The 24,062-nt window shown below is 42.5% G+C and overlaps 1 protein-coding gene and 1 long non-coding RNA gene across 2 annotated transcripts; both read right to left on the bottom strand.

Moving 5' to 3' along the window:
- Positions 1-849: 849 nt before the first annotated feature.
- Positions 850-24,014, bottom strand: LOC119341744 (proteasome activator subunit 4-like). Its single transcript, XM_037613599.1, has 35 exons — positions 23,669-24,014; positions 21,640-21,742; positions 21,432-21,544; positions 21,230-21,352; positions 20,218-20,319; positions 19,962-20,127; positions 17,322-17,438; positions 16,912-16,979; positions 16,726-16,827; positions 16,411-16,627; positions 16,034-16,261; positions 15,814-15,941; positions 15,596-15,713; positions 15,278-15,493; positions 15,050-15,199; positions 14,873-14,949; positions 14,572-14,789; positions 14,006-14,219; positions 13,816-13,895; positions 13,629-13,746; positions 13,381-13,551; positions 12,866-13,034; positions 12,749-12,792; positions 12,515-12,557; positions 12,291-12,436; positions 5,824-5,918; positions 4,564-5,462; positions 3,201-3,455; positions 3,025-3,120; positions 2,483-2,661; positions 2,043-2,124; positions 1,687-1,808; positions 1,494-1,586; positions 1,226-1,379; positions 850-1,145 (listed from the first exon to the last, which is right to left on the bottom strand). Exons 1-35 carry the CDS (start codon positions 23,827-23,829, stop codon positions 1,104-1,106), a joined length of 5,409 nt encoding a protein of 1,802 aa, XP_037469496.1. The 5' UTR covers positions 23,830-24,014; the 3' UTR covers positions 850-1,103.
- LOC119341745 lies at positions 9,200-10,224 on the bottom strand. The gene is made up of 2 exons (XR_005165266.1): positions 9,888-10,224; positions 9,200-9,560 (listed from the first exon to the last, which is right to left on the bottom strand). It is a non-coding gene; the product is annotated as an uncharacterized LOC119341745 (long non-coding RNA).
- Positions 24,015-24,062: the final 48 nt, after the last annotated feature.

Genomic DNA, 24,062 nt, shown 5'->3' with positions numbered 1-24,062 from the left:
CGGGGCCGGCGCTGTGCTGAAAGCTATGATAAGCTATACGGATGCATATGGTGGTTGGTGGAGTAACGAGGGGCATGCTTGACTGAACCATGCCAAGGGCCTCTTTGATTCGTAGGAATCTTTCTATGATGGTGTTTGATTCCTATGATTGCGTCCTATAGGATTGCTTCTTAAAAATTCTTTGTACTACCTCCGTCTCGGTGAATAAGTCATTCGCGTAGTTCTAGGTTGACGATTTAACTATCTAAATATGTATTATATGTGACAAAAAATATATATTTAGAAACTACATCCTTGTAAAAATCTAGTGATATACTTTTCATGACATATAACACATATTTAATTCCTCAAATCGATGATCTAGAACTACGCGAATGACTTATTCACCTAGACGGAGGTAGTACTACACTTGGAGGAAATTTAGAATCACTCAAACCTCTTGAAAGAAAATCCTTTTGTGGTATTCAGATGAGACGAGATTGCAATTCTATATTTTTCCAATTCCCACGGTTTTATATTCCTACGGATCAACGAGGCCTTGACTCTTTGTAGATGGCGCAAATCGATCCATCTCCTAGTACTGCCAAAATGGCACACTATCCAAACTGCAACTTAGGCGTAGTAATGTGAAATATCATTGGAGAAGCCCAGTATCCAAACTAAAACCTTGAATTTTTGCTAAGCAACGACAGGACATGTTGGAGGTAAAGACCACATGCTGCACCAGGCATTACCAAATCAGCAGACTTTCGCCTACTATTTCTAGTAGGCGAAACCGATACGTGCGTTCAACCAGCAGTGCGCCTGCGAGTTCTTGCCCGCTTCTGCTATCCCGGTGCTTAGCAAAAATAATAATAACTGCAGAAGCGCATTCCATATATATACTAATTCAAGTCCATATATCAAAGGTATCGCCTGTATGAAGGAAACCGTTATTGACGGAACTACAATACACGGTATGTAACTATGAATATATGATCATCACTGGCAGTTCATCGATTGAAAAGAAAATGAAATTTTCTGTCACCAGTGCAACTAGTCTTCTTCCTGGCCAAATTCATAAAATCTGCTACCGCTGTATTGGAAAATATCAGTCTCTGAATCTAAGCAAAGTATGATGACGAGGACGATGTATCACGGAGGACCTGCAAGCGCAAATAGAGCAAAACTGTGAGAAATGACATCAACTTGTGCAGCAACCAGTAATTGAAGATATTGAGCTTGCCTCCAATTCGTCTTCTGTGAAGGCATCCTTCTGGATGCTCCAAGTGTCGGCGTGTGTCCTCTTAAACTCAGCAACAGCCTTTGTCACAGTAGATTTTACAGGAGACGGCTCGCGGATGAAGTGGGCCAGTAGTGTTACATGACCAGGAAGCCAGCTGCAAAGACCAGGGCTGACGTAAGTGTGGATTATGGAGCAATAGAACTATCAACAAATCTGTTGCTAGTGCCACCTGCCATACTATGCAACAAAAGGTAAGGCCAGCGAGTACCTTGGCATGTCGTATGGGACAGAAAGCACCGAAGCTGTCAGAGCAAGTACTGCACCATGGATCGTAGCAACAGAATGGCCTGACTTTGGAGTTCTGCAAGGTGAAAAACATTCACATGCATTAGCCAACTATCTGCTCAACACTCAGTGACACAAAATACTACGGTAGCATCGGAATTCAGTACAAAGTTTACCTTCTTCTCGTATCAAGGATACTTTGGGCTTGTGCATGTGATCTATCACGGAAATCCTTCGATAGATCTTTATCTATACCCTTCATTAAGCTTGCAAGAACACCAGCAGCATGCTCCCTGACCTGAGTATAGAATGGTAAAGTTCATACAATTAGCAACAGGTATCTTCACTTAGAAGAGCTTTAGTAAGAACAACACTCATGTGTATGCATTATACCAAGGAAACGGCTAGAAGTAGAAATATTGATATTCTTCATGCTTTTCATGTCAGGAGTACAAATTGTACACATTTTTTGAATAACACAACAGGTGGAAAGAAAATATTGAGTACAGGCCAAATAAAGATATATACTTGCCTCAACTTGGTTATCCACAAGTAACTTCTCGATTGTTTGCCAAATTTGTGATTTCTCTGAGCCAGAAAGAATGAATGTGTGCCTGTGACAATTAACTTTCCATTAGTTCCAAGACCACTGGGAGAATCACAAAACCACACGACAACTAAGAAATATTAACCCATCAAGAAGACTATAGATCTGCAAGTACAAGATAACGTAAGTCCCTATCATCCTCAATGAGAAAAATACGTCATAATACACTTCACAAGTCACAACACACTATGATAGGAACAGTCAGTGAGCTGTTTGCAGCAATGACCTAGGTTTTGACACTGACGGTGTAGTATCAAAGGTAACTTTTTCACACTGAGAATAAAACTAGAGAAGAACACATTGTGGACTAAAAAAACATTTATTCTAATACTGGAAAAATAGCAATCAGAAGAGAGGGTATGAACCTGTATGTAAAGGTCCTGAGATATGATAACAACGCTGATCTGGTTCGCCAGTTGGGATCATTGACTGAAGAAAGGATAGCCATAATAGCTGTTTCAAGAAAAGGGCGCGGCAAAGTCCTCCATTTAAGCAATTCAAAAGCTGACTTTGCAAGCAATGACAAATCTTTATTTGATGTTTCCTGCAAAAACATAGCATGGCAGTCAAATTGTTAGAATTCCTAATTATAACAATTGCTAGTACCTGTCTCTACAAACAAAAAAGATGACCTCCTGGAAGGTTTACAATATTTTTGTCTTCTGCTCAAAAGAAAATCTCAACTTTCAAGAATTTTAGTAGGTAGGATCAAACTTCAGTTTTTCTTCAGAAAGATAGAAGGATTTACTGGACTTCTAAGATGTGGTTAGCAAATCAAAAGAGAAAATTCTTCCCCTTCACTATTCTTGTTTCTCTCAAAATACCATAAAAACCGAGTGTTCAGGCAAAAATCCCGTTCATGGAAGATTGGGTTATGTCACTACAGCGAAGTTACCACAATGCATACCTGTAATGATAGAACAGGGTAGAAGAGCGCAATAATAACATCTAGTAGAACGGAAGATCTCCCAGACTTCAGAGATGCAATCATGAAATGGAAAATCTGCAAAAGAAAAGCGTAAGCCTAGAATGAAGCAACGGAATAGTACGCTTATCAACCTGGAGAAAGTTATGAAATAACACCGTTTCCATTCTTTTAGTGTCAGCCTCCTCTTTATTGTCCAAGCCATTCGCAGTGGATGAATCGGATGCCAATTCTAGTTGCTTAGATTGACTATTGTTCTGTATACTCACAGACAACTCAGTAGCTCCATCTGTCAAACGCTTAGACCAATATTCATTTCCGGATTGTTCTGTCAGGACTCCCGGTGAACGTGCACCAGCTAATCTCACATTCGAGCATGCGACACACATAGCAACACCAATCGCCTCTCTTACCTGGAATCAAAATGAAAGGAAATGGATAAGAGTTTGTTTTCTTTCGAGATAACTATATATCTTTACACATCTGGGCTCCATTTATTATCAAAAGCTTGTCATTACTTCAGAAAATTTTGACAGTGCCAATTGGGAATGAGATGGGGAGTTTAGCGGGAATTTATGGTGAGTAGCCATGGCAATTTGATTCTGCCATAACCTTTGATAGGCTTGAATCTGAAATGTGTGGCAGTATATGTTTATTTCTTTTCGTTTTTCTCTTGGTACGCTTGCTCTATCCATATTGCATTTTTTTCGTTTTTCTTTTCTTATTGGCCTCTTTTTATATGGGGGGTTTGAGAACTAGTATGATTGTCAGAGGAAATATCTAGTGTGCAAGATTTTAAATTCATTTCTCACTGCAGCTCTATTCTGTACAACCTCACTTATCAAGTCAGTTTGATTTATGTTTAAATGGAATGTGAACAAACACATCTAAACATATTTGATCATTTGTATATTTTGTCAGTTGCTAGTGATCATTGTTTTCTTATTTTTGCATGAGTGTATCTTATGTCACATTTCCACGTTTTTTTGAACATTCGAATAGACATGCGTCCTTAATTTGCAATTAATAATATAGGCTACATTTTCAATTGAGGTTATAGTGTTACACTTGTGCCAGCAGCAATGAAATGAATTTTTTAACCGAATTTCACATGCAAAGGGTGTTTTGTCAAGTAGCCGAGAGGGTCCAAGCCAATAAGTCCTTTATGTCCCAAAGCTGGTTCGGGCACATCTGATAATTATGCCAGTCACCCACGAAGATAGTCCAAGAGTTAATATAAGTGCAATTCAGTTTACAGGAACCTAATCCAGCACATAGCAAGCCTGGTTACAAAATATCATACCATTGATATAGACCCTGAATCCTAGTGAAGATGCTCAGGCGTGAACATGTTCTATACAACATGCAACACTCAATTAAGTCCTAGGACAGAAGAGCAGCCGATTTTGCTAGATATGTCAAGGAAGTATTCTTTAGGTGTGACCATAGTATCAACTTAATTAAAGACAATGGAATTAGAAAAGAAAAAGGTACCCCCACATTGAAGTGATCTAACATTACCTGCGCAGATGAGTGACTCATATTGTCAAGCAGTTCGTTGAGAATTGTAACGTGGTACTGCTCCTCTTCTGGGGACATTTTATGTGGAGAAATTTCAATTAGAGCAACAGACAGAAAAGAATATCTCTTGGCAAGTACGCTAGTTGCTACAGAGTGAGGAACTGCTGTACATAAGCAATCTAATACTTTTTGCCTGAGAACAGGAGCACGAGTTCCAGATCTTTCTTTGCCAGTAACAGCATATCTAATGCAAGATGCCCATTCAGGAACTGATTCCACAGATGGAGTTAACACAACCTTCTGCAATTGAAGCATCAACCAGTCACTCCCAGACTCCAAATCCCCACTGACATCAGAGTGAAGCATGCCTGCCATAGCTTCAGCCGCCACACATTGCCTTGATCTTTCTTTTGAACTCAGAAATTCTTCTAGTGCAGTCTGAAGTGAGGACATTACTGGCATTCCACATTGTTGTATAAGCCTTTTGAATATCTTAGCAAAGCTGGAATAGAATGTGCCACCGCCCACTAAAGAAATCCAACTAGGGGTACATGGCCACGAGGCAGAGAAATCAAAATAGAAGTAAGTGATTGCTTTATCAGATCCGCTTTGAAACGATGAAGCACCATAACTTGCTTTTGATGAACCATCACTATCAGAAATAATATGTACATGTGAGAGACTGTTTAGTGTGTCATTCATGAATCCTTCCTCCTGGATTATGTCATTCAGAAGCTTTCCTGTGGACAAAATGTTGCATTCTTCAGGGTGATCTAATGATTGTTGTGGATCTTCCACAGATGCCTTGTGAGGTGATCCTTCTAATAGTGTGTTCAGAGCAGATATTGCAAGCATCCTTGAGTGGGGGAGTTGACTCTTCAAATTTCTTAAGAAATGACCTAGCATAAAACAGACATTTTAAACAATGGACGACAAACCCATGAAAGTAATACAGAAGTTCTTTCAGGAACGTGCAGCTGGAGAAAATGACAATGAAAATATGGCATACATAAAGGGCAACCTGGTGCATGTAGCTCCCGCTTGCGCAGGGTCCAGGGAAGGGTCCGACCACTTTGGGTCTATAGTACGCAGCCTTTCCCTACATTTCTGTAAGAGGCTGTTTCCAGGACTTGAACCCATGACCTCATGGTCACAAGGCAGCAGCTTTACCACTGCGCCAAGGCTCCCCTTCAAAATATGGCATACATGTTCATTTCAATGTTACGAAAAGAAACTACCGACAGGAGAAGCTGTGCATACCAGCAGTCTCTGCCAGGATTTGTGAATAAATGTCAGGCTCACTTCTAGATGCCAAAATTAGCAACAGAAGTACTCTATTAGCCATCAGGTTGTACCTGAAAGTATACAGCTTACAAGTTTAAGTAAAATGCATGTAAATAGCAGGGAAGATAGTCATTTTATCCTGACAGAACGGCATGACAGTTATTATTGAGATTAAATTATTGGGACGAATAAGGAATAGTAGATTTCACGCTATTGTCTTTGTAGGAGTGCTACTACATATGGAATGCTTCTAATGACAAATCAGTTCAGAAGAAAGCTTTAGAGAATTATCAAATTCCTCCAGTTCCACCAGAATTATGAGAACCATGTATCATCATCCCATCACAATTCACACGTCATGTTACCAAAAAGAAGAAATGTTGTGCTCAAGTAGACAGCTGCATATATGGTTATGTTGCAGTCGCAGGAGCCCACCTCTCTCTCGGTAGCCTTTTTCTGTGTGTGTGGCGGCTCAGCTTGGGAACGGGAGGACTGATGCCTCCTTCTAGGTCAGCACCTCCTCATGGGCTTGGGCCCTAAGTGACAAAGCTAGATGGGCTTGGCCCATACCGGTTCAACACTCCCCCTCAAGATGGGTGGTAGATATCTATCATCCCCATCTTGTCACATGCCAAGTTACAGTCCTTCGTTCCCAGTCCCTTTGTCAAGCAATCTGCAAACTGTTGCCCAGAGCTGACGTGAATAAGACTGATGATCCCAGCATCAAGTTTCTCCTTAATGAAGAAGCGATCAATTTCCACATGTTTTGTCCTATCATGCTGAACTGGGTTATTAGCAATGGCAATAGCTGACTGATTGTCACACCACACCTTCAAGGGTCCCTTCCTCAGAAGTTTCAACTCGCTCAGTAGGTACTTCACCCAGAGCATCTCACATAACCCTTGAGATAATACTCTATACTCGGCTTCTGCTGTTGATCTAGACACAACAGCCTGTTTCTTGCTTCTCCATGACACCAAGTTTCCTCCCACAAACACACACTAGCCAGAAGTTGATCTTCTATCATCTTGACAACTGGCCCAATCAGAGTCACTATAGCCATCCACCTCAAGATGTCCACTCTTCGCAAACCACAACCCTTTACCCGGAGTCCCCTTCAAGTATCTCAGAATTCTGTGCACAATATCAAGATGCCCACTCCTTGGTTCATGCATGTATCTGCTCACCACACCCACGGCATACGTAATGTCAGGCCTGGTATGACACAAGTACAATAACCTCCCAACCAGTTTCTGATAATCTTCCTTATTCACCAGCTCGCCTGACTGAGCTGTCACTTGATGATTTTGTTCAATCGGCGTAGGGGCTGCACGACATCCCATCATGCCCATGTCACTCAAGAGATCCAAGGTGTATTTCCTTTGGCACAAAGATATTCCCTTCTCTGTCCGGGCCACTTCAATCCCAAGGAAGTATTTTAGGTTGCCCAAATCCTTCACCTCAAACTCATTGCTCAGACACCCCTTCAATCTCTTTATTTCCTCCTCATCATCTCCGGTGATGATAATGTCATCCACATAAACTGCAAGAATGGTGATCTTTCGATTAGAGAGTGAGTGTCTGTAGAACACCGTGTGGTCACCATTACATTGACCATACCCCATAGCACGGACAGCACGTCTGAACCTATCGAACCAAGCCCTCGGCGATTGCTTCAGTCCATACAAGAATTTCTTCAGCCTACATACCTTCCCCGTGGTCTGTGAAGTACCAAAACCTGGTGGTATCTCCATGTACACTTCTTCCTGCAACTCACCATGCAAGAAGGCATTCTTGACATCTAATTGATGCAATTTCCACCCAAAGTTTGCAGCACAGGAAACCAATATCCTTATTGTGTTCATCTTTGCCACTGGAGCAAACGTCTCGTCATAGTCAATTCCATAAGTTTGACTATATCCTCTGGTGACCAATCTGGCCTTATACCGTTCCACCTTCCCCTCAGGATTCTGCTTCACTGTATAGATCCACTTACAACTCACTGCTTTCTTTCCTGCCGGCAATGTAGTTAGCACCCATGTCTTGTTTTTCCTCGGTGCTTCCAACTCTTCTATCATCGCTTCACGCCACTTCGGATCTTGCTTTGCAGCCTTCCAATCCTTTGGGATTGACACAGTTTGAAGAGAGGCAACAAACACTCTATAGGAAGGAGACAAAGCCTGATAAGACACAACATTTCCGATATCATGATCATCAAAAACCTCCGGTGGTAAAGCCTTCTGTGCCGCTTCACGTGTCCCCTTTCGCAACGCAATAGGCAGTTCCACTGTGTCAGATGAGCTTGCACCACTGCCTTGTTGCTCCCCCTGCACTGACTGCTCCCCCTGCACTTGTTGCTCCCCCTCCTGCACAAGTGGCTGCCGCCGAGAATATACCAGACGAGTGTCAGATGAGTCATGCACCTGTGGCACTTGTGGCTCTCGTCAAGAGTACACTAGGGGGGTCTTCTGCCACCGATCTCGAACAGGGAGCTGGAGATTACCAATCTGAATGGAACCCACTGTTGGCTGGACCTGAACCTGCACATCACCATCAGTGAGAGTACCAACCGGAATTGTACCCACAATTGGCTGGACTTGAACCTGCACATCATTAGTGCCCACAGAATCCTCCTGAATGTGAGATACAGCCTTCTCCCCCTCTTGACCATCCTGCACAGAGTGTAAATGGTCAAGCCCTTGAAACAACACACTTAGATCTGTTGGCTCACCATAGAATGGCTCAGACTCCCTGAAGGTTACATCCATACTGACAAACCTGCGTTTCTCTGAGGGACACCAACATTTATACCCCTGCTGACTAGAAGAATAGCCCAGAAAAATACACTTCACCGCTCGCGGATCAAGTTTTCCAACAGAAGGACGGTGATCTCGAACAAAACAAGTACTGCCAAACAACTTTGGGGGAACAACAAACTTAGTTTCTCCATATACTAGCTCACACGGAGATTTCATGCTTAGTATTCTTGATGGTGTCCGGTTGATCAAGTATGTGGCTGTCATAACTGCTTCACTCCACAAGAATTTGGGCACATTCATCGTAAACATCAATGACCGAGCAACCTCAAGAATATGCTGATTTTTTCTTTCTGCCACTCCATTCTGAGGAGGGGTGTCTGGGCATGTAGTTTGATGAAGAATACCTTGATCAGACAAATAGGCCCCAAATGTGTTGTTCACATACTCTGTCCCATTGTCAGTCCTGATCACCTGCACCTGCACCTGAAACTGATTCTTCACCAAGGCATGGAAATTCTGAAAACAGCTAAACACCTCATCTTTGTGACGCATCATATAAATCCAAGTCATACGAGAATAGCAATCGATGAATGTAACAAAGTATTTCATTCCATTCATTGATACAACTGGGCTCTTCCATACATCCGAATGAATAAGCATAAAAGGAGAGATGCTCCTAAGCCCCTTGCTCACATATGAGGCTCGTGTGTGTTTGGCATATTCGCAAGCATCACATGTCAACTTGCCCTTGCCTATCCCACACATAACATCCGGAAAGATTCTACTCATCTTATCAAAAGATACATGTCCCATCCTACAGTGATGGATCATCGCCTCCTTCTCCTTGTCCTCCATGGTCGCAGCACACACCAAGTCCGGCTGCACCTCCTGGTCCATGTACCAGAGCCCCCTACGCCTGGTGCCAGTCCCAATCGTCTGGCTCGTCTGGCGCTCCTGAATCACGCAACCGAATTTGTCAAGGATCACACGACAGTCAATTTGATCAATTAGAGCACTGAAAGAGACCAAATTGACAGGAAAAGCTGGCACATGTAACACTGAGGATAGGGAGATGGTCGGAGTGCACTTGACTGTGCCAACCCCTATGACAGGCTGGTTTGTGCCATCAGCAGTTTGCATTGTGCCCGTGTGAGACGGAGGGTGCTTATGGTAAGACTCAAACATGCAGGAATTACTAGCAACATGCTTTAGATGCTCCAGAGTCAAGAACCCACTCTGGAGCACTCTCATTAGAAGCAAGACATGCCTCATCCGGATTACCTTCATCAGTGGAGGCCCAGAGAGCAAAGTCTCCATAGTCAGCATTAGCTGCATCTTTGCCTTGTGACGTCCCAGTGTCTCCTGCCACTGTCATGTGAGCCCTCTGATCCCCTAAGTGTCCTGAGTAGCCACCTCTACCCATAGAAGCCTGACCCCTTGAGGTCCCTGAGTATCCACCTCTGCCTCTACCACGCCTGCCTCTGCCAGTTCCCCCTCTGTCGTAGCCCATGCCTCTGCCACGAGTTGGACACGCCCACTTCCAGTGACCTACCTCCCCACAGATATGACATTTGTTGGGATCGCTCCACTCCATGCGCTCAGTGACTGCAAATGTCGAAGCCGGCACAACCTTCATGTCTGCATGCTCAAGAGATAGCCGCACCTCCTCTTGAGACATTGCAGCAATAGTCTCCTCAATAGAGGGCAGGAGAGGTTGGTGCAACAGGGATGCCCTCCTGCCATGAAAGCAACCTCTAAGCCCCTCCAACAGTTTCAGCACACGCCTGCGTGCAATCCACTTGCGCCCTGACTCGATGCAAGCCGCATCATAGAGTTCCAGAGGGTCGCAGTTATCCTGCTCTGCCCACAAAGCCTGCAGCTCTGCCACATATGTCATCACTGACATGTCATCACCTTGATGCAGCTGACTGATCTTCCCCTCAATCTGAGCAATGAGCATGACATTGCCCTTACCTGAGTACAAGGTGGACAGAGTCGTCCATATCGCAGCGGATGTGGATAGCCCCTCCACAGAGCGTCCAATGGGGGGCACCACCGAGTTCAACAACCAGCCAATGAGCACAGAGTTTATGACCTTCCATCTCTTTCCCTCCACAGTAGTCTTGTCTCCTGGTTCAGCAACAGCACCCAACAAGTGCCCATCAAGCTCCTTCTGTTCCACAGCCAGCAACGCCCTTCGGGACCAGCTCAGATAATTGGTAGCCCCCTCTAACTTCATGTCCATGGGCGACAGTTCGATCTTCTGAGCCACTTCCTGTCGAGGAACGATGGCCCCAGATTTCGACTCCTCGAGGATCTTAGCTAGCTTCTCGAAAGCCTCAGCAAGGCCTGTTGGCTCACTCATCTTCGGATACAGCCTACACAGCCAACAATAGCAGCAAGCACAGCCGCACACAGTCCTCTGCAGAATCAGCAGTCTCCAGTTCCCTTTCAATCAGCAGCACAACACTGCCCCACTTCTCCTTCCTCAGCAGCAGGACAGCAACCAACAGCAACCTCAGCTTCAGGCAGCTGGAGCACACTTCTCTCCTCTGACTTAGCCGCTGCACATAGCAGCAGTTCCAGCAGCACACCTCCTGTCAGTCCCCTCTACAGCCCCTCCCGCATGCGCACCTCCTCAGCTCGCGCCGCCCCCTTGTCTTCCTCACTCGCACGCAGCTACTGGCGCAGCTCCCCTGCAGCTGCGAGAGGCCAGCCAGCGCACAACCGCGAGAGGGAACAAGAAGGGAATGAGGGGAAGAGGGAGGAGCCCGCGCCGAGGTGAGCCCACTCCGCCTCCTAGGTCCGCCGTCGCCGCCCTACTCCCGTCAGGCCCCGTCGTTGCCGCCTAGCTCTGATACCATGTTGCAATCGCAGGAGCCCACCTCTCTCTCGGTAGCCTTTTTCTGTGTGTGTGGCGGCTCAGCTTGGGAACGGGAGGACTGATGCCTCCTTCTAGGTCAGCACCTCCTCATGGGCTTGGGCCCTAAGTGACAAAGCTAGATGGGCTTGGCCCATACCGGTTCAACAGGTTACAACATATTCAGACTTCCCAGTGTACAGATACCACCCTTTTTCCATACGCCCTGCATCATCTGGTTGGGACACGAAATTCTAGAATTGTTGCAACAATGCAGCTATATTACAGTCTTGCAGTTACAGAGCAACACTTTGGACAAACATGTCAGCAGATTTGCGGTTCATGTAACAAAAGAAATACTAAGTTTCGAAGTCAACATAATCATGCATCTCGGAAATGGTAAGTAGACATATTTAAGCTGACCAGCTTCTAGTACCATCCAAACTGCACAGTGGTCTATATTGAAGTATATGTGGATTGCCCAACCTTTTCCATCAGTTCGGACGTACGGTTCTACTGGTTGGTGCATAAAAAACTTAATGCAGCAGTCAGCATCAGAGCCAAGAGGTCTTGGGTTCAAGTTTCGGCTTCCGCAATTTAGATGAACAAATTGCTTGCCTTCTTTCTGTCCACTTTTAGGACATATCAAGCCTCACGTGGAACTCGTAAGAAATTAGAGAACCAGAAAAATGATAGAGGGAATTTGTTTGACATATTTGTCAAAAACAGAGGTCTTGGGTATTTTTCAAGGTAAGAAAAAACGCAGGTGCTAGATGTTAATACAGATGTGGCAGTGTTTGACATAGAGTTGGCATATAGCTTACCTCCAATGTAGACTGTTAGTCTCAAAGCCCAAAGCATTAATTTGAGAAAATAATCCAAGAAATCCTGGCCTGTCAGCCAGACTTTGAGAATTCTTGAAAAAAGACCTTGATATTCCAGAGAAACGTATGTTGTATTTCACAAAGAGCTGTAAACAACATATACAGAATATTTAGTGGCAAATATCATGTTATAGTTTTCTCCGTCTTCTGTTTATGAAACATACCTCGGTAATAGCTTTCTGACACTTTATCGATTCATGATGAGAGCTACAGAACAAGAAGATAAGATTTTAGTACATACATATCAATAAGGTGCTCTTTTAACAAAGGATACTGCATGCTTCTCTTTCCTTGTTTGTTGAGTGTCAAATACTCATATTCTTTTGTGTGTGTGTAAAGGAACATTACTGGTAAGCTATTAGAAACGATAGGGAAAACCTACAGTATCTGCCAATTACCTTCCCAAAATTCCCATGATAAATGAAGAGAGGGAAGCAGAATCCTACATTGAACAATGATGTTAATATAATTAAAATCACTGATATAACTTATATATGATTGTGAAATAGACATACAGTTGTCAAGTGTCTCAAAACAGTCTGTGATGCGAGAATGCTGCAAGAACCAAGCACCACATGTTCCAGGGCTTTCGAATCACGCAAATTCTCAGTCAGGGTAAGAACACAATCAGAAATTAGAGAAGGCCAGCGCTTCAGCATTTTTGTTAGCGATCTTCCAGCATACCTGCATTAAAAGAATTTAGAAAAATGGAAAAATGGTAAGAAAGTAAAGTAGGTCATTGATGTATGACCACATAACCCTTTGATCAGAACTTCATTTCTGCTATGAGGTCATGATCAATATCAGCCAGATAAAGAAAACTACGAACAAATCAATATCCACAACTGTGCGTTGTTATATTCCAAAACAGAGAAAAACAGAAACATACAGTAGTCAGAATCAACAGTTTCGAGTTACTATGTATTGCAAATGCTGATGGTAATATTCGAATGAAAATACATACTAACAGCCTAAACAGAAGTTGCAAACTATATGGTCACATGTAAATAAAGAGGGAAAGAGAGCTTACGAGCGAACAGTTTCGTAGTTGTGTAATGAGAGATCTAGGAGATCCTTCACCAAATTAACCATGAGGCTAGATGGAGATACATTGGCATCTGTACGGTATCTGTGGTATGATGATTGTGAACATCTCCACGTATTATGCAAGTGTGCTTTATCGACAAGCGCCCATCTAGGCCTAATAGAAATAAGAGACTGAATTTCAATCACAATCCATATAATGGAATCAGACTAGAAAGTAGGACCAATATATACCTCTTTTTGCCCTGAGCATGAAATGGAACAATAAAGTTGCATTGAGGCTCAATGATGGCAGCAGACTCTAATTTCCAAGCTTGAACATGACTTGACCATTCATCATATTCCAAGCTACCTACAGCAGTACACTGTCATGTAAACAGTCAAAAGTACAGTGTGCAAGTTTCTAAGATAGCTATCATACCATAGTTTACCAAAGCATCAATCACGCGTACTACAAGTGCTAGGAGAATACTATCATCAGTTCTTTCCTTTAATAAGTACCTGTTAAAAGAATTGTGAATGCTGAGACTAAATAAACTTGCAAATGATGAAAGCAAATAAGCTTTAAGATGCTAGTAAGTAGAACTGGGTGCAGTACGAATGTATGCTACCTGCAAGCTATGTGCACAAGTTCTGCAGCCTTTTCACGCATCTCTGAGCTGCCAACGGTGCTACCAGAAGATCCTGCAATAAAGAAACTGGGCTCTACTACCTTGGACCTCCCATCTTTATATGATGGACGCAGTTCAGGTAAGCACGACATTACACCCTGCAATGCAGAATGAATGCGCAATAGTGTTACTTTTAGGTGCTCCTTCTCATCTCCTGCCAAAAGAACAGAATAACAGGGTATCAAGGGGACACTCAGGCAAAGAGAACAATGACAAAAATAAGAAAAACAACTTAATTATTACTCCCTCCGTCCGAAAAAGCTTGTCCCAAGCTTGTCCCTCAAATGGATGTATCTAGCACTAACTTGATGCTAGATACATCTATTTGAGGGACAAGCTTTTTTGGACGGAGGGAGTAACATACATTGGTGTAATCAGCTTCATGTCAGATTAGCATACATGCTTTAACACGATTCTTGTATACATAAATATATGCACTATGCATAACCAAACCGAAAAGAAAACATACAGGGATATCTCCTTGGTCAGACCAAGAATATATGTACCTGTCTCAGACTGAACTTCTGTCTGGCAAATAGTCAAAAGATCTTCCACAGCCGACTGGAAATGAAATTCTAACAATTCGTTTGCAAAAGATAGTTCATCTTGACTGGGATCATGCCACTTCGGAGGAAAATTAAGCATTTCAACCTCCCTGTCCTGATGAGCTTTTGAACAACCCCATGGCTCAATAATATTAGCAATGGAATGACAAGAAAATGGCCTGTAAAATAACAAGATTTTGTTGGATAAAATCTTTTAAAGATCAAATGATAAACCAGACAGATGTAAATAAGCTAGACATACTTATACTGATCTAGTGGATAAAATGAAACCAGGCTTCCTAGCACAGAGCGAAGGAGATGATCACCAGCTCCATTGACCTGGTTATTCCAAAAGAAAAGGGAATTCATCATTTCAAAGTGTAACATATAATGGGTTACTGTCTGTCGAAATGTATGAAAGATAAGAGGAAATATAAACCTTCCATGAAGGGGCCTGGAATGCAGACATTATTACGTGCTTTAATTCTTCTCTATAGTTCAGCAAGACAGGACCCGCATAACTGATGGATATAGCCAAAACCCTCAGATAGTAGTCCAATGCTGTTTCTAGAGCAGGAGAAAGTGTAGCCTGGATGTGCATACAACGCAGCTGGTGGGTAATGAATGTAAGAGCTCAAGCAATAAATGTTATAGGTTTTGAACGAACCTTAGAAACCATATTGTTAGGAACTTCTCTTCCAACATAACCTGTTGTGGGGGTACCTTCGAAGGAGGACGTGATAGTCATTAAGATAGGCTTTACAAGGTAGACTGAAGCCTCCTCAGGATATGAATGAACACAGGCACAACAAAGAAGTCCAACTTCTGAAGTGGCACCAGGAAGGATATTTGCATTGACGAACTTGGCAATTTTCTTAAGGGACTGCCAATTGGAAAATCGAGAAACATGAGCATGACAGAAAATTCACATGTTTAAACCGTTTAGGACAAGGAGGTGGAGCATTTAATTAAAAAAACGCAATACCTGATTAAATAAGGTTTTTGATAACTTTCCCAGAAGTATTTCTAGCATGCAAAAATAGTGAGGGCTGTCCTCGACGAGAAAAGTTCCCGGCATGATTGAGGTCTGGTAACCCTCCGCGCTGCCACATCAAAAAGAGAAAGATATCATTTAGCATGTCCTCCAAAAATAATTCAGTAGTAATGACAACTTAAATACAGAGTTTAGCAACCACAGCTTACATGGCACTACTTGATTCCAAATTCTGAAGCACAGAAAACAGCCGACAAAAGAATTCATCTAGCCAATCCGATAGAGAGGAAGTTTGGAGGAAAGCAGGCACATCATCACTAACACCAACTGTAGCCAGCTATAAGCACCAAACAATGGTTAGCTAAATGTTGCACACCAATATCATAAAATCAGTGCGCAAAGACAAGGTTAAATCATATAAATACTTACATTTGAAAATATTGAGCCAATTAACTGCATCGTAGCTACAGTTTTAGGTGGATCGTTGGCATCCATACCAAGCAATGCATTTGAAAGGGAAGTGACAATAAGTTCATAGAGTGTATCAGTCATGCTACTGTCATCAGATTGAGTTGAGCATAAAGAACTTAGAAGAAGCGCCCGTCCAGAAAATGCGACAGATGTGACAGCATTCTTTAACTGGTGGGTGGCAGTAGTCTGTCAGAAAAAAGTGAAGTCATTAGCTTGCTTGCGAGTTAGCTGAAAACTATAAATATTGGCATATTGTAGGGCTCCTGCACGTTGTAATGACATCCAAGCTCAACAAAAATAGTAACAGGTATGCTGCATATGTTGTCAAAACTTACTGTCTCCAAGGCTAGTTGGAAGTTCGTTGCGACAAACGGAAGCACCAAGGATGGCTCGACATAAGACAGGATTGAAGTTGCAATGGATACTGTTTCAGCAAGAGAATCATCCTTGCTGTACTGACCACGATCCAGTAATTTCAGCACTACTTTGATAAAAACAGCACTCTCTTCTTTTCCCAAACAGAACTGCTCATTTTTCTCATCCATTGTGTCACTACATTGCCAATATTAAATCAGATGATGCAAGCAATAAAATTCTCATGTGGCGCAAGATACTTCAAGCTGCAGCATGAGTTAAGATTGATCACTTACAATTGTTCATCTTGAAGACGTCTTTCAAAGTAAAAAACAAGATACCGCAGAAAACGCTCCAATGAGTAGGTCCAGCGACCCCCATTTGATGGATGATAGAATCTAAATGCCAGAAAGACTTAAGTTAAAACAAAATAAAGAGCCAGTGCGACAAGCAAAAAGAAGTACAAGGACCAGAAGACAAACTGTTCTAGAAAATTTATGAGCTTCTCAAACTGTTCCAATGCCAGACTTTTAGGCTTCAAAAGGTACACCTGCAAACAAAAATAAAAGATAATATTAGTCGTATCTTGCTTTGGCTAAACAATGCAACAAGCCGTAATGTTCACAAAATATCATACTGTAGCATTTTTTTCTTTGGCAAGTTTTTCCATATGAACTAAAACATGAATAGCAGGGATAACTTTATCAGCAGAATACACAGCATAGATTATTAGCTAGTGACTGAACAAGTGGTTAGAATCATAAGAAAGTTGGCCCCATTACTCATGCATATTTTATGCCCATACCAAGACATCAAATATTGAAGTCTTAAGTGCATAAAATCTTCCACAGGCCGTCAAGAAAAAATAGTTGAAAGGATAAGGATAGCTTACAACAGACTTTGCAATTGCCTTGGAAGGTGATCTGGTCTTACTGGAGAACAAAAATCTTGTGTTCCTAGGCACCTCCACCGGAAAAGGGTATGACCCATTCCCACTGGATATAGGAACCTAGCAACAGAGACAAAAATATATCAATGACTGTGGAGAAGATTCTGTAATCCTACTTAATGGATTTACCATACATAATGCTACTTTAAATCTGACAGCTGAATAACATATGACGAACGTTGTACTGTACCGACCGTATGAATATTTTTGGTATTTACAGTAAACAAAATCTAAGTACCAACTAGATTTGGCTTCATAACCCTGAAGAATGAATAAAAGCTTGACTCGGATTAGCAAGAAATATGATGACATCCAAGAGAACATTGTACTCACCTCAGTATTTGGAATAGTGCACTATAGTACTTCAATAGTCTATAGTGGACAAGGTGTGGTTGGTACTATATTGGTGAAAAACAGTTATCAGAAGCAATGAATCTAATGATGATACATGGACCTTCATGCCCCTTAATACAATATAATGGCCTTTGTTCAGACCTCTAACTATTAGAATTTTTTCGGCAAAAGTGGTCAGGGTATGAAGCCTCCAAGACAAGGAAAGCCCCATGTTTCCTCGTATGTTACATTGCTTCAATCTTGTTGTGACTTTGTACTCATCTTTTAGACACTCCTTCATCATTTATCATTTTTTTCCCATTATTCCTTCTTGAAAGTATTTTAAGAAAGTGATGTTTTCACTTTTATCTCATTATTATTTCTTCATGAATGCAGTTGAAGAAAGTTAGTTATTTTGTTTCAGAGGAAACATCTCATAAATGAGCAAAACAGATGTTAGTTTCTCGCCTTCAGATGAAGAATTACTGATAAGATGATGGTATTAGTTTTATCAGATCTGGAAGCTTTACTCTGAAGTTTTATATACTTTGTATGTTTTGCAAACACAAGCATGCCACATCGTCAATATCACCAATGCCTATTGTAGAAACACTCGACTATGCTTCCAGCACCTCAAAAGAAAACTTTGGCCCACCTTCATGTAAGAGTGAAAAACTTGGATGGAATCCGACAGGCCAATTGCAACAAATAAATGAAACTAGTAACAGCTTCATTTCAATGAACACATATTCCAACCCATATGAAAGCTTGAGCAATAAAAAGTAAGTTGCACAATAAAGACGTATAAGATGAAACACAAATATTTCATAGCCCATGCACCCTGTGCGGTGTTGCCGGCGCACTCAGATCCTGTGCGCCCTGGCAGTGGCCAGGTGTGCAGGTGGCAATATTGGGCTGTAGTCTAGTGCAAGTGGTGACTGTGGAGGCTATCATGGCCACCATGAAGTGGTGGATCGGTTGCGCAGCAGCCTGAAAGCGATCAGCGGTGAACCAGCATGTGGTGCGGCAGCGCGACCTCTACTGCTCTTTTGCCGGCAGCTACGTCAGGGTTGCGTCTGGCAAACTTCTCCGATCCCGACACAAGCAGAGGGCTTGAGCGGGATCCAATGGCACGTCGAGGGACGCACGATGAGCCAGCTAGGACGACAGGCACCGGTCAGCGGAGATGGTGGACAACAGCATTGGTGAATCAGCACGGAGTATGCGTTTTCTCCGGGTAAAAACCCTTGGTCAGATTCTTTGGCCAGATCAAGAAACATTGGCTTACGTGAGTCGTTTCCTTCCCAAGATGTGTAGCTCGAAGCTCCTCAGGGGGTGATAACCACAGGATTGACCTTTTATAAAAAAAACTCAGCAGCATCGACATATGAGCTGTAATCCCTTCTTGAAGGCGCATTATCTTGGAGTACCATGTACATCGCTCAGTCCGACTATTTTACCAGAGGAATATGGTCCCCGGTAATAGGTTAGTGGTAGATGATACATGATAGAGATGTTGGCTATCCTTCAGTTTTTCGTTTTTTGTAAACCGTTGTGTTCAGTCTTTGATACTTGGTATCTTTTTAATGAAATTATGGTTGTATGCATCTGAGGATGCAGAGGCCGGGAAGCTTGTCCTTCCTTTTCAGAAAAAAAAACTTGATGTGTCGGAGGATTCTCCATGCGTGATGCACAATGATGGTGCAAATGTGCAATCACCTATTGTTGGAAAGTGCCTTTAGCATGGTCGGTTGGAGCAGCAACTTCCAACAGACGCTCTTCATGGGGAAAAAAATATAACCGCTGTGTGGCATATATGGGAAGTACAGGCCTGGCGCAGTGGTGAAGTACTCCCCACTTGTGCCAAGAGGTCCTGGGTTCAACGCTGCCTCTCTGCATTGCACTGTGCAGGGGTAAGGCTTGCCTCATATAATCCTTCCCCATACCCCATCTGGTGTGGGAGCTTCTAGCACTGGGTCTGTCCTTTTTGTGTGGCATATATGGAAATAGCACAATGTGAAGATTTTAGACAGTGTCACGCCCAGTGCCATGTCCAGGAAACATTTTTTTAGGAGAGATCAGCTGGGTTGATTCTGTTGCCTATTTTTTTCGAGTCGCTCGTTTATTTAACTGTTTGTACATCTCCACCCACCCCCACCCCCACCCCCACTCCTCTCCACCATCAGGGCCTTCACTACAGTCTTCCCGTAAACAAAGTACCTTGGAATTCAACCTGAAAGCCAGACATACCTCAAACATGTTCAAGTATCTTGTAAACAATAGCGGCAGAAACTTCTCCCATTCAATGGATCTGGAATTTTTTATGCAACGTCCTATGATGGCAGCCCATTGGATATCCCAGAAGTTACAATTTGTGACAGAGTCCCAAATGTGTAGACATTGTGCAATCCAATCACTACAAATCAGTGTCAAAGTTAGTTAAAAAGAATAGATGTTTGGCAACATAAGGAAGCTCACTGATCAAATATGCGACCGTTTCAATTACGTTGTAAAGTGATCCTGGTTCCTCGAGTTTGCAGGAAGAAACAGCCTAACAAATCCAACACCTTCAAATGCTGAGTTATGCCATGGATTTTCCAGCAAGGGCCTGTGGTTCCAATACAGTATCAGGTCAGGCAGTTCTATTCCGGCAGAACTCCCAAGCACAAATTTCCAGTTGTGGTTATAAGAAAGGATTGATACACTTTGTGCTGTTTTTCTAATTTATACAATACTAGTAGTATAGAAAACAATAACATTGATAGTAGCAACACAAGGAATAAAAAAACAGTGCAAATAAAACACAAGCATTCAGCTGCTTATGGATATTTCCTATAGGGCTTATCATTTTTTTAGATTCTATTGGGCCTATCATGGAAAAGGGACAGCGAGAATCGCAGCATAGATCTCTAAAATAGCAGAATCATGACACTCAAGTCTCTAACCTAGCACAGGTGTAGCATAGCACTCGGGAGTCCCTAAAGTTCAGATCCCAAACTTGCATGGGCATGGTACATGTCACCAAACTTGCTTATAATCTAGCATGTACCCAAGTATGCATGGCTAAGCACCATTTCTCCATTAATAAACAGTACGAGAAGATATAGCAAGTGTTACCCTGTCACTGATTAGAAAACAATGCTTCCTTGCTTTTTGGTTCCATAGTTGAGACAAGATAACAACTACTAGTACTACTTAGATATTAGCCTTAGGGAATAAGATAAAATTTGTTAGTGAAGATTGCTTGGAAAGTTTCAGTTACCCGATGCATGCAAGTACGTCTTATTAAGGAAAGGAATAAATAAAAGTTATCTAGTCTCCCTCTCTTATTGAGCCGGTCCATCCAAGGAGATGAGTTCCAAGTTGGATTTTGACAGGATTTTCACCAATTCACATTTTCACTAGATAATATGCCAATGAATCAAGAAAAATCAAAGCAGCATAGAAGCAAGAATGCAGCAGTATGCGGGAAAAAAATAAACACTGGTGCTGAATATGCCAAACAGAAACTGCCAAACCTGAATTCCAACCAAATCTCAGCAGCTGCACCTTCAGGAAAGAAAGTCCTAGAGGCACGTACTAAGCCGGTGATGGTCTCGAAGTGTTGCTGCCTTACTTTCCAGCCCTCAGGGCCCATGTTTCTGAAATAAACATGACATTCACCATGTTAATTCATATAGCTCTTTCGACACCCGAAAATATGTGTGTTCCGAACGGTACCTCTTGAAATGGGTTTGTATCAATGTCTCGTAAAGCGGCCTCCATTGCACATCAAGTGAAAGTCTCTCCGCATGCTTTTTGGAAAGCCTGATGAGCAAACCTCCCCATTTTATCTGGTTACCAATTGTTTACCAACCAAAAGCGTACATCACCAAAGAACAAGAGATCATAACTATACATAGATAAATCACTAATTGCAGGCCATTACCTGGACAACAAACTTATTCTGCGATGCGTGAAATATTCCAAACCCAAGCTCTATAAGAGCATGTATGTCCTCAGGAGCAACGTCACTCTTTGCTTTGATAAAACTAAATCCATAAAAAATCAAACATCAACATTTGCTACATAAATCCTGGTAATTAAAGAAATTCAATTACATTGTTAGTATGTTACAACAAAAACAAGTTGCGCCCTTCCAAGTATAGCCTCACTTCAATATACAATTGAAATTGCTGTGTTAATGAGAGAAAGGGAAAATGTGTGGCACGTAACATAAAAGTGCCATTATAATCTCATGTGTACTTTGATATATTAATCAGTGTTATGAAGTGAAGGGTTTTGTAATAAGGTCATGTTAAGAATTGATACATGTTTATCGTTGCATATTCATTAATTGGAGACTCCTGTGGAGTCACGGCCTAATTCCAAAGACGATATCCTCCCAAGGCCCCACATAGAAAATAACTATAAATTCCCATGACAATTAAAAAATATCTGAGGCACTGACATATTAAAAATGAAAACCAAATCCATATATCTAAACTGTATAGTACTCCCTCCGTCCGGAAATACTTGTCATCAAAATGGATAAAGGAGGATGTGTCTAGACGTATTTTAGTTCGAGATACATCACCTTTTATCCATTTTGATGACAAGTATTTTCGGACGGAGGGAGTATTTTGTGTCTTAGATCTCATATGTAGCCCATCAACTTTGCAGTTTAATTCATTAGCCCCATCAACAAAACAAATTCTATATTTTACTCATAAAACACATGCCCAATTAATAAGTCATAGTCGTTATAATACTACTTCACAGATCAATCCAGAGTATTAATATCACAACCCAGTATAATTTTAGAAAACACAACTTGGGCAGAACATTGCATGTAAATCTGAATGAGACAGGCTATAACACAATTGCAAAAGCATACAGTGTAATATAAATATATAATACAGCTTTTCTCGCAAAATAAATTAACTTTAAAGCACACATGCACGTTCAAAATCTATCTAAATAGAAACTGAATTGAAGCGATATGATTGCTTTTCTCTACCGTATGTAACCAAAGTAACTGTTCCATATCTTGAATTGAAATACTTTTACAGGAACCTTAGGTTTTTCTACAGTTGTACTTCCTACAAATCAAATGTCACAACGACAATTTTAGAATTTATATGTTTTGGAGTTGCTGTGCAGAGGCACAGGTTGAAGACAACTTTATCCAACTGTAACAAAATCATTCAAATCGAAATATACAAAGGGGCAGAATATAGTGTATATCCACCTTTGGGTACTAACATGCTAACTAATCAGGTGGGTCACAGTCTATTAGATGGCATTTGCACTGATTATATTCAAAAGAAAGCATAAATAAATATTTACAAACAGACCCTAACGCTTCAGTATTTGCAAACAAACCACTGACAGACCGAGAGAGATAATTTCAGATGGACCCTGCCTCCTGGCATCCCTCAATCTGATCCACCAATTACATATGACGGACACCGCTACATGCTAGTGCCCAAAAGAGTTCGTAGTAGCTAATTAGCACCTCATGAACTAATTAATCATCAAAACTTTTGTTAAGATGCTAAAAATGGGCAGGCAAAGCTCAGAAACGAGCTTGGTATTAGAGCTTAGGCCGTGAGCCTTGTGGCAAGTGTTTTACCCAAAAACACAGTGACAGTCCATAAATGTACACCAAGGGCAACCAATTCTGACTGTGTTTTACAGTGGTGGACTGCATCGTAAAAGAGCTCATCCCATTCACGGCTTAGCCGAACAAGCTCCAGAGAGTGGATGCTTGATGCTTGGGATTACGCAGCCAACAATTCCACAACCGCGAGCCCCAAGCTAACCCTTCACACAGTCATGGAAATGGAACCGCTCAAAACCTCTCCAGATTACGTGAGCAACGCGACCGGCGATTGTCCATATAAAATCCCAAAAGCAAATCGAATCGCACCGCATCGAATCGAATCGGTACGGAGGAAAGGGCGCGAGGGAATTACAGGTCGAACACGGAGATCCACTTGAGCGTGGCGTAGGCCGAGTCGGGGTCGTCGGGGCGCCACGCGTCCTTGGCCGCCCGCACCACGCCGGCGAAGGCCGCCGCCTCCCCCCGCGCGGCATCCGCCACCGCCGGGGGCAGCCACGCGTTGTAGAGATGCATCGCCGCTGTGTGCTTGCGAAGCGAAGCGAGGCGGAAATGGGTGGTGGGTTTCTGCTTGGGGTTTAATCGGGGAGAGTATTTATGAGCGGCCGGGTTCTTTCTTCGCCCCCAAGACGAGCGGGGGCGAGGGGGAGACGACGACCAGAGAGGCCAGAGGGCGACTTCGGCGACCGGTGCTCCGCGGCCAAGGCAGGGGGGCGCTGCTGTTATCAGTGACGCAGGCTCTGGGGCTG

Source organism: Triticum dicoccoides, chromosome 7B (assembly GCF_002162155.2).
Source record: "Triticum dicoccoides isolate Atlit2015 ecotype Zavitan chromosome 7B, WEW_v2.0, whole genome shotgun sequence".
Classification (NCBI taxonomy): domain Eukaryota; kingdom Viridiplantae; phylum Streptophyta; class Magnoliopsida; order Poales; family Poaceae; genus Triticum; species Triticum dicoccoides.
Note: the sequence above shows the minus strand (reverse complement) of the source record. Positions and strands in the feature narration are given on the sequence as shown.

Excerpts from the sequence above, each read along its gene's own strand:
- LOC119341744 (XM_037613599.1), bottom strand. The coding sequence starts at position 23,829 with ATGCATCTCTACAACGCGTGGCTGCCCCCGGCGGTGGCGGATGCCGCG. Across the intron at positions 15,494-15,595 it reads CAAAAACCTTATTTAATCAG|TCCCTTAAGAAAATTGCCAA; the intron begins GTATTGCGTTTT and ends TCCAATTGGCAG. Across the intron at positions 13,035-13,380 it reads AACTACGAAACTGTTCGCTC|GTATGCTGGAAGATCGCTAA; the intron begins GTAAGCTCTCTT and ends CTTTTAATGCAG.